Raw genomic sequence first — 14,306 nt, forward strand, 5'->3', positions numbered from 1 at the left:
GGTTCTGGGTCACTATCCGGATGAAGTTTGCACATTCTCCCCGTGTTTGCTTGTGTTTCACCCCCATAACCCAAAGATGTGCAGGGTAGGTGGATTGGCCACACCACATTGCCCCTTGGGGAAGAAAATGAATTGGGCAATCTAAATTTTAAAGAATTGCTCAAAAAAAAGTATTTGATAGAGGTGATTTTAAATGTACCCACTTGGTAAAATTGGGTTAAACTGCTCACCCAAAGTGGACGGAGACCTCATTAACATACAGTGACTGGGTTCTTGTGACATCATCGGACACCGACTGTGCTGCCAACTCTGTCCTGAACCCAGAGCCAGAATCTGCAGAAATCCCCTCAGCACTCACCCAAACCCCATCTATATTTACAAGCAGGCCCATGTTAAGCTGATTATTGTTTTAAGCAAGTTTGGATAATTTACAAAGAATTATTGTGACTCTGACCAATTGGTTCAATTATCGCAAATTACCCAAATCATTTCTAATTTTGCTCCATTCCACACTCAGGAAACACTCTAAGGCTATGGAAATAAATGCTATTTGGTTAGTTTACCAATTTGGTTAATATTTCTGAATGAAGCACATGGATTTAGAATAATTACAATAAGATTATGGGTTGAAAATTCAACACACAAAGTACTCATTTGAAAGAAGGTGCGATCAGAATATAAATCAAAATGTAGCCAACTAAACCTGTTTAGAGATCAGGGAACATCAATAAACTTTTCGAAATGCATTTAGATTTAGTTGGGAAAGTCATTGTTGGCCTCGGTGGAAAGGCGTAATTCAAAAATAGCACTTAGATATTCTTCATTGCCAGGATCGAACTTCAAGGCCTCTTCAAAGCATTTAATAGCTTCACATTTTTCACCATCCAGCTGGTGCATTGACCCAAGTAAAGCCTTGCTATCTCCAGGATTCCTGCGAAGTTGTCTTGCTGCTATCATCTCCAACTTTTCTCGGCATCGTCGCCGTTGTCTTGAGTCATAATTGACTTTCATTCCTTCCAGAAAATGGGTGATGGCATTTGATTCCGATTTCATGTAGTTTAGTTCAAATAACCCAGTCTGTAAACAGATTTCCTGCTTATCCTCTGGACGTATACCCTGCAATGTCAGGAGATGTTTGTAGATCTTCTTCGCTTCGTCATATTCTTTATTTAACGCACAGATTTGTGCCAAATCCAGGTGCATGTTAATAGATGTTAATGGTCGATTCTCTATTGCCTTTTGAAAATGAAACTTGCATTTATTAATCAAATCATTCCACAGCTGAAAAGCAGGATTGTGAGGATCACTGCTGCCTCGATTTCTGATCAGTGGATTCAGTTTGGTTCTGTAACACTGACCTATTTGATGGTGTAAGAAGGTAGAGTGTTGGTTGGCTTCCAATCCTCTGTTCAGCAGCTCCACAGCTTTTTCCACATCTCTTATGATTCTGTAAAACTTTGCTGCGTAACGAAGCACATATGGATCAGCAGGGGTGTGATCCAATGCTTGTTCAACTAATATGAGCGCTTCCTCCTTTTGATTGAGCTGTCGTAGTTTTAGAGCTAACTGCACCTTGGCTACTGAGTGATGAGGATCAAGCTCCAGCACACGTCTCCACTGCTTCGTTGATTTACTGTGACTTCTATTCTCTTGGGTACCAGAAAACCCCTCGAGACGAGACAGAGCAGTCGCATATCCAACGTTCCATTCAATATTTGCAGAATCTTCACTCAAAGCATTTTGAAAACATTCCTTTGCTTCTTCGTAATATTGACCTGCAGAACTCAATAGCGACCAACCCTTCTCCCCGTATACTTCAGGTAACATTGCTGTGTACCGAGAGGCATCAGGAAATTGTTCACAGATCCTCTCCAGTCTGTCGAGGTAGGACTGAGCCTCTGTCATTTGTTCCATGTGATAATATACCCAGGCATAATTTCCATAGGTGACGATGATTCTTTTATCAAATTCATCTTCATGATTCTCTCTCAGAATTCTTTCAGCTTCCTTTAAATTTTGAATCGCCTCCTCACAGTTTCCTTGCAGACAGTTCACAAAAGCGAGCTGGTTGTAAGACCTCGCTTGATAATTCACACCAAGATCTATTGAATCTTGTAACCTTTGCTTTATATCGACCAGGTCAATGTTTTCTCTCTGTGGAGCCCACGTGAAGTGACATTGAAGCTGATCGAGCTTCACTTTCAACAAATCCTTCTGTGTGTTACTGCAAGAGAAAAAAAATATTTTACAAATCCACCTTGTCTGAAGCTCAAACATGTCCATGTTTCACATTTGACTCTTGTAATGAATTCGAACCCAGGCCTTTGTGGTTCACACTAGATGAGGCAGTGTGGATATTTAGCAATGGTACAGCACCATATCAATCGATTTATATTCCAGGACTCTGCTGGTGATTCTCAACATTGAAATTACAAGTGAATCATTGTTAATATTTTTGGTGTCATAAATCCTGTGTATATGCTCAAAACCCACTCACCTACACAGAGTTAAAGTAGGGCTGACTGATTCCCAGAGGCTCTGGTGATTTGCTGAATGAACCAGCTACTGATGTTAAAGTTTCTGAACAGTGACTTTGAGATCAACTGAAACTAATCGGGCGTGTTTCTCCGTGCTGCCAAGCCAGATTTCTGGTTCAGCACGCCGTTGGGATGCTCCGTTTTACCGGCTGGTCAATGGGGTTTCCCATTGTGGGTCAGCCTCACGCCGTCAGCAATCCCCGGGCTGCCGGCAAAACGGAGCATCCCTCCGGCGGAGAATCCAGCCCATCATTTCAGAGACCAGAGAATCAGCAGAAAATCGTTTGTCCAGGAATTGATTATTAGGTTTGTTATCAGATAAGCTCCAAAATCTAGTTGTTGAAGTCAGTGTTATATTACATTGTGTAATACATTGTTACTCATTTGGTTTCTGCCAGAATGGTCACATGCATGATGTTCAGTAATACTCAAAGTCTTCAAATAAAGCAAATACTGTTTGTTGAGTAATGATAATGATTTAACCATGAGTTTGTTCACTCTTCAATAATTAAAACTATAGGTTAGATTAAATATATATAATAATGATTAACTGCACCTGCACACAAAGCTATCTCTCTAAATCTGATCGCTCGTCACTCCTAACACGAAGAGGCAGGAACTCTCTCTGAGTTTATCTTTTATACCCATACCTAGTGCTGCCATCTAGTGGTTATCTAGCTGCTGCTTACATATGTTAACACTTTGCATACGTACTGAGATGCAAATCACTCCAGTCAGATGAGATTTTCACCCAGTAACAGTGAAGGAACGGTGATACATTTCCAAGTCAGGATGGTGAGCAACTTGGAGTGGACCTTCCAATTGGTGGTCTTCCCATGGACCTTTGCCCCTGTCCTTCTAGGTGCTGTTGAATGTGCATTGGTGAGTTTTTACAGTGCAACCTGTAGGAGCTGCTGCCACAGTGTGTCAGTGGTGGAAGGAGTAAATGTTTAATATAATGGACAAGTGACAATCAATCGGGCTGTTTTGTCTGGAGTAGTATAAAACTCCTTAAGTGTTGATGGAGCTGCAGTCATGCAGGTAAGTGGACAGTCCATTATACTGCATGTTAATGGCATGTTGGAGGGATTTGCAGGTTGATATTCAATGTTATTTGCAGAATTATGAACCCACATTCCTTGACCATCAAGTATTGTGGTTGGACTAGAACCCAGTGTCGTAGAATCATAGAATTTAAAGAAGGGGGCCGTTCAGCCCATCATGTCTGTACCAGCCCTTGGAAAGAACAATCTACTTAAGCCTATACATCCACCCTATCCCTATTACTCAGCAACCCCACCTCGCCTTTTGGACACAAAGAGGCAATTTGGCATGGCCAATCCACCTAACCTGCACATCGTTGGACTGTGGGAGGAAACCGGAGAACCTGCACAGAAACCGGGAGAACATACAAACTCGACACAGACAGTCACCCGAGGCCGCAATTGATCTCGGGTCCCTGGTGCTGTGAGGCAGTAGTGCTAACCACTGTGCCACGGTGCCGCGTCAGGGCTGCTACCCACTGTGCCACAGGACCTCCATTGCTCAATTGATTCCTTTGCAATTTGGAAAAAGGGAGCCCCATACACAGGTCTTTGAGGAAATGCCTGTTTTAGGTGGTCATGACAACACAAAGGCTTTGACAAAGGGTCATCTGGACCCGAAACATCAGCTCTTTTCTCTCCCTGCAGAGATGCTGCCAGACCTGTTGAGATTTTCCAGCATTTTCTTTTTGATGACAACACCAATCATTGCCTCACCTTCCTGGGCTGTACTGAGGGAGTTGCTGAGTTTTTGCTGAGATGGTGAAGCAAGGTACAATTTTTCCTTTCAGATGGATGGAAAGGGTTCCGTGGAAATGCTCAATGAAGAAGCTGTGATGTCTCCCCAGTGTCCTGGCCAACATTCATCCCTCAAACCAACACCACTAAAACAGATCATCAAGTCATTTTCACATTGCTATTTGTGGGAGCTTTCTTTGTGAAAATTGGTTCTATTACTTCCTACATAGCAACAGTGACAACACTTCAGAAATACCTCATTGGTTGTAAACTGCTTTGCGATTGTGAAATACTTTGTATAAATACCAATTTTTCTTTAATTATCAAAATCCTGAAACATTATCAGACATACACATGAAGGAACATGGGATTTAGGACTATGACACACTTTGTATTTTAAAAACAGTATCTGATTCAATAATTAATGACATTGATAACAGCCCAGATATTCCAGTCAGAGGCGCAGTGCCGGCCCACTCACCAGTTTAGGCTGAATCTCTGCACTTGGCTGCTGTTAAAATCCGATGACGAATAGAATTGGGTGCTCAAGTGTCGAGTTTAATTCCAATGAAGACAAGGCCCCATTTTTCATCATGACCTGCAGACATGTTCCTTCATTCCTGACTTCAATTCCTTGTCTGAGGCTGTCTGTAACCAGAAATGCCAACCTCTATAGCTGCACAGCCTCGCAACCTGATAATGTTCAACACCTAGACCCTCCAACAATGAGAGGGGTGAGCATCATCAAGAATTGAAAGGAGAGCTGGGCAGCATGGTGGCATGGTGGCACAGCTGCCTCACGGCGCTGAGGTCCCAGCTTCGATCCCGGCTCTGGGTCACTGTTATGGACCAGGGTTTAGAGAACCCCAAAGTGTATCATGGAGTTCACCTGACCCACAGCTTTTAATAGATTGTGATATGGGGAGCACACTGCCCACTCTACAGGTGTGGTACAGCAGAAATGGAAAAGTATTTTTTGAAGCAAAACAATGTTTATTCTATGAACTCAAGTTAATTTTTTTAAAAACTTACAGTGAACATCGCAGCAAGCATTAATTCAAATACAACCACCAAAGAATACAACACTAAGTAATCCTTAAGCTGTCCTTTTAACATCCATAAGACTTAAAAAATAACTTTTAACAGAAGCACATCATGTAAAAGTCACAACTGAGAGCAGTTATTAGTTTTAAATCACCAAAGGATTGATTTACATTCTTTAGATTACAGAGAGAGAGACTAATATCCCTTTTGGCTGTGACTGGAGCTATGCAGCTCTGAAAAACGAAACTAAAACACACCCTGCAGCAAACAGCCTAAATTGAAAGTAAAAAGCTGACAGACAGCCCAGCTCCACCCACTCTCTGACATCACTGTAGTAATAAGCATCCATTTCTCAAAGGTACTCGCATTGCAGATATTTACATGCACACCTATTTATAAACACCTATTTCTTAAAGGTGCTCCCACATGACAGTCACCGTCCACATGGAATTTACACATTCTCCACGTGTTTGCGTGGGTTTCACCCCCACAACCCAAAGATGTGCAGGATAGTTGGATTGGCCATGCTAAATTCCCCCTTAATTGGAAAAAAATATTGGGTACTCTTAATTTATTAAAAAAAAGAATAAAAAAGAATTGAAGGGAGGGGGATGAGTATTGTGAGGGAATGAGGGGAGATGAGCATTGTCAGTGGTTGGGGGTGGAAAGTATTGTCAGGGATGTGGGTAAGTATTGTCAGGGATGGGGTGAGCATTATCAGGGAGTGAGTGCGCGGGTTAATGAGCATTGTCAGGTAGTGAGGGGGTGAGTATATTTGGGGTGAGGCTGAGCATTGTCAGGGAATGAGGGGGCTGTGAGCATTGTAAGGGAGTTGGGGTGGGGTGGTGAGCATTGGCAGGGGTATTTTGGGGGGTTCTCATGGGATGCGGGTGTTGCAGGCTGGGGACATTTAAGGTCAACCTCATTGCTGCACACATGTAGGCCAGACCAGGAAAGGACGGAAGGGTGAATAAATTTTCATAATAATAATCACTTATTGTCACAAGTAGGCTTCAATGAAGTTGCTGCAAAATGCCTGTAGTCGCCACATTCCAGCACCTGTTCAGGGAGGCTGGTACGGGAATTGATCCCATGCTGCTGGCCTTGTTCTGCATTACAAGCCAATTGTTTAACCAACTGTGCTAAACCAGTTCGGAGGTGGGAGGTGAGTATTGTCGGGGGGTTAGGGTGAATATTTTTGGGGGTCAGCGTGAATAGTTTTTGGGCGGTCAGGTAAACATTTTGTGGGAGTGGTGAATATTTTTTGGAGGGGAGAGTGAATATTTTTGGTGGTTAGGGTGAATATTTTCAGGGGGATGGTGAATATTTTTTGGAGGGGAGAGTGAATAGTTTTGGTGGTTAGGGTGAATATTTACGGGGGGATGGTGAATATTTTTTGGGGTTAGGATGAATATTTCTGGAATATAAGTGTGAATATTTCTGGGGGCTTAGGATGAACATACTCTGGGGGGTTGGTGAATATTTCTTTTGGGGTAGGGTGAGCATTTTGGTGGAATGGTCAATATTATTGGGGGATTAGGGTGAATATGTTTGGGTGCTTGTTTGGGGGGGGATTAGGGTGAATATTGTTTGGGGGTTCGGGTGAATCTTTTTGGGGGGTTATGGTAAATACTTTGGGTTAGGGTGAATATTGTTTGGGGATTCGGCTGAATATTTCTGGGTGGTAGGGTGAGTATTTTGTGGTGGGTAGGGGGTGAGCATTGTTGGGGTTCCCCTGGGTATTTGAGGCTTAGACACTCCAGCTGATCCACTGGGAGCTGTGCTCCTGGGCATATTCTACATCTCCTGGGAAAAGCTCTAAGAGAATGTGTGTGAAAACCAGGGTGGGGCAAACAGCTGAAAATCTGTGTGGTTCTAGCCATCTGATCCCACTGTCATCGAGAATCAACCAGAGCAGACCGTAGGCAGGGGATAACCGGCTATCGGAGGTTTAAATTTTCCATCTGATTATTGTGCAAGTGTGTGCATTGGGACCTCCTCTAGGCCTGAGGCACATCAGCAACTTAAACTGAATGATTCAGCACTCCCCATAGAAACATAGAAAATAGGCACAGGAGGAGGCTATTCAGCCCTTCGAGCCTGGTCTGCCATTAATTATGATCACGGTGATCATCCAACTCAATAGCAACTCAATTGTGGGCAGCATGGTACCATCGTGGTCAGCACTATGTCTTCACAGTGCAGGGTCCCAAGTTTGGTCCTAGCTTGGTTATTGTCTGTGCGGGGTCTGCAGGTTCTCCCTGTGTCTGAATGGGTTTCCTCTGGGTGCTCCGGTTTTCTCCCACAAGTCCCCAAAGACGTGCTATTAGATAATTTGGACATTCTGAATTCTTCCTCTGTGTTCCCGAACAGGCGCCGGAATGTGGCGACAAGGGGTTTTTCACTGTAACTTCATTGCAGTGTTAATGTAAGCCGACTTGTGACAATGAAGATTATAATTATTTCCCTGATTCTTCCTTCTCCACCTTTATCCTTTGATCCCCTTCGCTCTAAGTGCTATATCGAACTGCTTCTTGAAAACACAGAGCACAAGATTCTCCATTTGGGAGACTATGGAGTGCTTCTCGGTGGCGAGCCATCGCTCCCAGCGAGATTCTCCGTTCTGGCGACATGCCAATGGGATTTGCCATTTCTGGTTGAACGGCAAACGCCATTGTCTACAAGGGGTGAACGCCCAACATGTCAGCATGGTGCATACTCCCGTGCCCAACCAGGTTTGATGGTCGCCATGGTGGCCCCGGTTGGCAGTACAGGCTCTGTCCACGCATGTCCTTCCCCCATCCTCCTGCCCCGTCGGTATCCTTGTCCTAGCACGTGTTCCTGCTGCCAGGTATACTGTTGGCTGGCACCACTGCCCTCACTTGGGGCTGTCGTGGGTGTGGCCCTGGGTGGATCCTGGTGGGTGGTGGCCAGTTGAGTGGGATGTCTGGGGTCGAGGATGGAAGCTTTGTGACGGGAGCTGGGGTGCAGGGGTGAGCGTACCCATACGGCTGCAGTCACTGTGTAGAACCAGGGGCCAAGGTGGGTGGTCAGTGGGTGTGCAGCAAGATGGCCACCGTAATGGCGGTCGGTGCCTGGGCACCACATCAGTCCTGTGCGGGTGCATCCCGGCTGATCGACTTGTTCCCCCTCTCCCGGCCCTGGCAGGGTGTCCCCCCAACCCAGCCAGCACGGCGAGTGTCTGGGCCAGCAGCCCGCAGTCACTCCATTCGATTTCCTACCTCCTCTCTCTCTCGCTCAGCAGGTTCACGATTTTTGAAACCACAAGTGAACAAGGGGAACGCGGACCATCGGAGGCGGTGAATCTCGGAGGCCCTGGAGAATACGGTGTCAGGCCCGCTAATGATAAGCCTACTGTACTTTAACGCCGCCCAGTGAACAACCCATTTACAACATTTCCAGGGTGCTGGAGCATTCCGATTTGGCGTCAAACTGAAGCCTATCCCGATTTTGGCGTCAGAGGCTAATTCTCCGCCCAATCGCGTTTTGCGATTTCGGCATCGGCAAGCGGAAAATCCCACCTTGTGTTCCCCAACATTTCTTGTATATCATTTGTGAAGATAGAACCATAGTATATATTTAATAGTCAGCAGGGCAGCACGGGCGCACAGGTTCAATCCCAAATCTTGGTCAGTGTCCGTGTGGTGTTTGCATGGGTTTCGCCCCCACAACCCAAAATATGTGCAGGGTAGGTGGATTGGCGACTAAATTGCCCCTTAATTGGAAAAAAATAATTGGGTACTCTGAATTTTAAAAAAAATATGAGTCAGCCATTTCTTTGTTCCTCATTATAAATTCCCCTCTTTCTGACTGTAAGGGACCTACATTTGTCTTTTTGTCATATACCTCCAGAAAAGTTTGCAATCAGTTTTTATGTTCCCCGCAAGCTTATTCTCGTATTCTATTTCCCCTTTTTCAATCAATCTCTTGGTCCTCCATTGCTGAATTCAAAACTGCTCCCAATTCTCAGCCTGTTGTTTTCTTGGCCAATTTGTATGCTTCTTCCTTGGATCTAATACGATCTCTAATTTCCCTTGCAAGCCATGGTTTGGCCATCTTTCCGTTTTACTTTTGCACCAGACAGGAATTGTTGCAGTTCACCCATGCCACCAGCCCCCCCCCCCCCCCCCCCCCCCCTTCCCTCGAATGTTTGCTAATGCCAATTTACCATCATTCCATTGAGGAATGATTCCCAATCTATCATAGCCAACTCGAGCCTCATATCATCATAGTTTTCTTTATTAAGATTCAGGACCCTCGTCTCAGAATCAATCACATCACTTTCCATTTTGATGAAAAATTTGATCATGTTCAGGTTGTTCATCCGCAATGGGTCTCACACTAGATTGCCAATTATTCCTTTCTCATGATGCAATACCCAGTCTTGGATTACATGATACCCAGTCTAGAATTAATAGTGATTATCACTCACTCCACTCACACTGTCTGTTCCTGTAAATATTTCTTTCCCTGTCAAGACTCACATTCCAATCATTCTTCACATTCCAATCTGTAATTATCTTACAATTGTGTCTCTCCTTTATATGCTGTGATTGTGAATCTGCCTCAATTCACCTGATGAAGCAGTAGCGCTCCGAAAGCTTGTGATTTCAAATAAACCTGTTGGACTTTTACCTGGTGTTGTGAGACTTCTTACTGTGCCCACCCCAGTCCAGAGCCGGCATCTCCACATCAGTCTAGAATTCCCCGTCCTCCAATAGGTTCCTCAATGTGTTGGTCCAGAAAACCAGCCGGTACACACTCCAGGAATTCCTCCTCCACAGCATTGTGGTCTTTTGATTTGCCCAATCTATATGCAGATTAAAATCACCCATAATTGCAGATGTTCCTTTATCGCTTGCATTTCATGGGCGGCATGGTAGCACAATGGTTAGCACTGTTGCTTCACAGCGCCAGGTTCCCAGGTTCGATTCCCGCCTTGGTTCACTGTCAGTGTGGAGTTTACACGTTCTCTCCATGCCTGCATGGATTTCCAGATGCTCCAGTTTCCGGCCACAGCTCCCGAAAGATATGCTGTTAGGTGAATTGGACATTCTGAATTCTCCCAGTGTACCCGAACAGACGCCGGAGTCTGGCGCCCAGGGGATTTTCACAGTTACTTAATTGCAGTGTTAATGTAAGCCTACTTGTGACAATAATAAAGATTATCGAATTCCCAACATCACCACTACAGTCTGTGTTCCATATACAAACTCTACGAACAGTTTTTGCCCCTTGGTGTTTTTCAGCTCTCCCCATACAGATTTCACATAGTTGTAGCAAATATCCTTCCTCACGTTTGCGTTAATTTCCTCTTTAACCAGCAATGCAACCCCACTGCTTTTTCTTTTTGTCTGCGTTTTTTGTCTCAATATAATAAAAAACAGATCTGCTTTGTGTCTCTTTCTTCTGACATGCGCCAGTTTTTACACAAGCGTTTGTTAACTCAGAGCTGAGTGGATTCATAGAGTGACAGAAGGGCTTGGTGAGATTGGGAACTCTGTGCCAAGGGAAAAGAAGGCACTGAGTGAGGAATGGTAAACTAGGAACTTGGAGTGTTTAATTTGCTCAAGAGGCAGAGCCAGGAGCAATTAAAATGTGGATTAAGGAAATGCCGGATATGGTCAAACAATCGCTTTGTATAGGTCTTCATAGTGGAGGAAACAAAAAGTAAATGCCTTCAAATTAGCAATGATAATTTCCCAGAATTGTCTCACAGTCTGCAAGAATTGAACATCTTTCTATCAATAAAAGTGTTGTAAATGTAGGGAATGAGCTGTTTGATTAATAATTAAGAATCATCCAATTGGGTAATATAGTGTCTGTTTGCATTTCAACTCTGGAAAGATAGAGCAGCACAAGGATTTACAGTGCAGAAGGAGGCCAATCAGCCCATTGAGCCTGCACTGGCCGTTGGAAAGAGCACCCCACTTAAACCCCACATCTCCACCCTATCCCCGAAACTCAGCAACCCCACATAACCTTTTTTTTGGACACTGAGAGCAATTCAGCAGAGCCAACCCACCTAACCTGCACATCTTTGGACTGCAGGAGGAAACCGGAGCACCCGGAGGAAGCCCACGCAGACACGTGCAGACTCCAGACCTACAGTGACCCAAGCCGGGAATCGAACCTGGGACCCTGGCGCTGTGAAGCAACCTTGCTAACCACTATGCTACCATGCTGCCCTGATCAACTGAACAGTGTCAGGAGTATTGGGTCAGGACATTTGGAGATTGGAAGATATCCCTAGACCTTTATTAACTGATATCTATGTTCCCGTAACAGTCTCTCCGAACAGGCGCCGGAATGTGGCGACTAGGGGCTTTTCACAGTAACTTCATTTGAAGCCTACTCGTGACAATAAGCGATTTTCATTTAATTTCATTTCATTTCAAATATTTTATCTTCCTTCAGGTTGAGTTTGATCTCTGAGCTGGGAGATGTGGGACTTCACTTCACATTCTGCCCCCACTCTGAAGGGACCCTGTACATTTCTGGGCATCAGCACTGCCGATCAGGGGAGATGTGGCATTACAGGGAAACAGGAAGAAGAGGCAGAGTCACAATTAGCAGGAACAGAAGAACTCCAAACATTAACATTTTATTGCCCACCATTGAATGAGCCAGTGTTTGTATAAACACAGTGACTGGGAACAGAAGAGAGGGAAAGGTTCCCAGTGTGAGGCAATTCCTGTCCAAAGGACATTCTGCTGCTTCACCAGCTGATACCCCCCGACCCGGGTTGGTTGGTGATATACCAGTTGGGAGGAAGGGAATTTGGTCTGTTTCCCAGTGAACCACAACCCCCCCTCACTGCACCAACCTTTAAAATTAGCTGTTTGGGGTCCTGGGGTGCGGGTGGAGGAGTTTGATGGGCCGGGGGGGGGGCTTAAACACAGTCGTGCTTTGAGGACTGAGGATGTGATTCTCGGCTTCCTCATTTTCCCTTGTTTTCGTTTTGGGAGTTCCAGCAGAGTTAAATCCAAATTTCACCCAGTGATGACTGTGTGAGCTGACTCCCATTTCAGAACAATTTCCTACCATGGACCCGAATGCATTACATAAAGGATACATTGTCAATGAAGAATTGCATTTTTATAGAACCTTACACAATCCTCAGTATATCCCAATGCACTGTCCTGTCAATGAATCATTTTTAAATTGAAGTCACTATTGTGATGCTGAAATGTGGCAGCTCGTTTCTGCAGAACAAGGTCCCAAAAACACAATGTGATAATGATTAGATCACCTGTATGAGTGATTCTGAGATAAATATGGATCCATTTTCCACCATATGATTTCAAGAAATGCCATAGCATACAAGGCTATGGACAAAGTGCTGGAAAATGGGATTAGAATAGATAGGTGTTTGAAGCCCGACACAGACATGATGGACTAAAGGACCTCTTTTCCTTGTTGTAAAACTCTATAACTCTATTGATGCAGTACCATTGGATGTCTTATGTCCAAACGAAAAGATGGACATTGTCTCCATCGTATGTCTTATCTCAGACAATCTAGCACCCGCTTGAAACTGCATTGAGGATAGGCCTGGAGTTTGTGTTCAAGTCTCTGGAGTGACATGAGCCCACAACACCGTGGCTCAGAGACAGCAGTGATACCATTGAGCTACTGCTGTCTGTACTGTACACACTATTACCACATGAAAAACTTCCTTACCTCATGATGATCTGAGCGAATAGACAGGCTGCTCACTCACTTTGACTTCTATTATCCGATCAGCTGCAAGAACAGAAGGTGATGTGTTCAATTGTTCCAACACACACACATTTATACATCCACCAAACACACCCTTCATCCCATTGTGGTTTTGATGGAATTGTATTTCAAGCACGGAATTGAAACCAAAAGGTAAAATCATCAGATACAGTACCTCAACGTCACCAGAATGAAACTCCTTCGCCAATTGACGTTTATTTATGTATTGTTTAGTTCAGGATCTGCAGAGCAAGAAATTCCAGAAGACTGGTAGTCATGGTGCTTTGGAATTCAGCGATCTTCAAAATGGAGGATGCTGCTTGTCCAGCCACCTCCAGCATATCCTGCCGACATCCCAAAGGTGGACAGGTGCCCTCCCTGGACCTTCTGCTCTGCTGGCAGTCTCTGACATCATGTCATGCCGTCACTCAGCCACATGGCTGATTTGATGCTTTATTTGTACACTTGAACCAACAGGGTCATTCAATCTCTCACTTGTCACGTGTTCACCTGTAAATGTCGTCCAGCGCTCTTGGCCTTCAAAGGGTCAGACAATGGTCAATTCATAGTGAGGATCTTTTGGAATAATTTTGATTGCAGAATCTCTGGGTGTAAAGTGGATTGTTTCTGGAGATGTTGTGGCAAGTTCTGGTATGTAACAGGGAGTGTTGCTGCATCCTCACAGGGAAGGCAGCTGAGTAGATGACTTATCCACACAAGGGCTACATTGTGGGGCAGTAGATGCAGTAGGTGGGATCTTCTGTTGCTGCCCATTGTGGGACAGAAATTCCTGCCCCGAGGCAATGAACTGGAAAATCCCATCCAGTGTCCTTGGGTCTGCAGCACAATAGAGAGATGGAGTTGGGACTGTTAAGAGGAGCCATTTCTGCACCAGTCTCTCTGACCAGTTGGAGCTGGATCCCTCCAGGCTCCTTGACAATGACAGGAGACAGCCAATGTTCTCAGCACTGTTATGGTCAGTCCCAGCTGAGGTTCCCCAACAGTTGTTGATTCAGGTGAGACCTCTCAATTTTCCATTGTCCAGCTGGGATGCTCCCAAATTTGTTACAAACTGGAGTGAGGCTCCCTGGTGGCAACAAAGGTTTAATCTAACAAGGTTCCCTTCCCTTTTGATACATTTCCAGATCCAATAATTATGTGAAAAAGGAGCCAATTGAACTAGGCTTTCTAGAGTTAGGAT

General features: G+C 44.7%; 1 protein-coding gene across 1 annotated transcript; it reads right to left on the bottom strand.

The window, feature by feature from the left end:
- Positions 1-650: 650 nt before the first annotated feature.
- LOC119979757 (interferon-induced protein with tetratricopeptide repeats 5-like) lies at positions 651-13,258 on the bottom strand. The gene is made up of 2 exons (XM_038822375.1): positions 13,067-13,258; positions 651-2,224 (listed from the first exon to the last, which is right to left on the bottom strand). Exons 1-2 carry the CDS (start codon positions 13,069-13,071, stop codon positions 754-756), a joined length of 1,476 nt encoding a protein of 491 aa, XP_038678303.1. The 5' UTR covers positions 13,072-13,258; the 3' UTR covers positions 651-753.
- Positions 13,259-14,306: the final 1,048 nt, after the last annotated feature.

Source organism: Scyliorhinus canicula, chromosome 16, assembly GCF_902713615.1.
Source record: "Scyliorhinus canicula chromosome 16, sScyCan1.1, whole genome shotgun sequence".
NCBI lineage: Eukaryota > Metazoa > Chordata > Chondrichthyes > Carcharhiniformes > Scyliorhinidae > Scyliorhinus > Scyliorhinus canicula.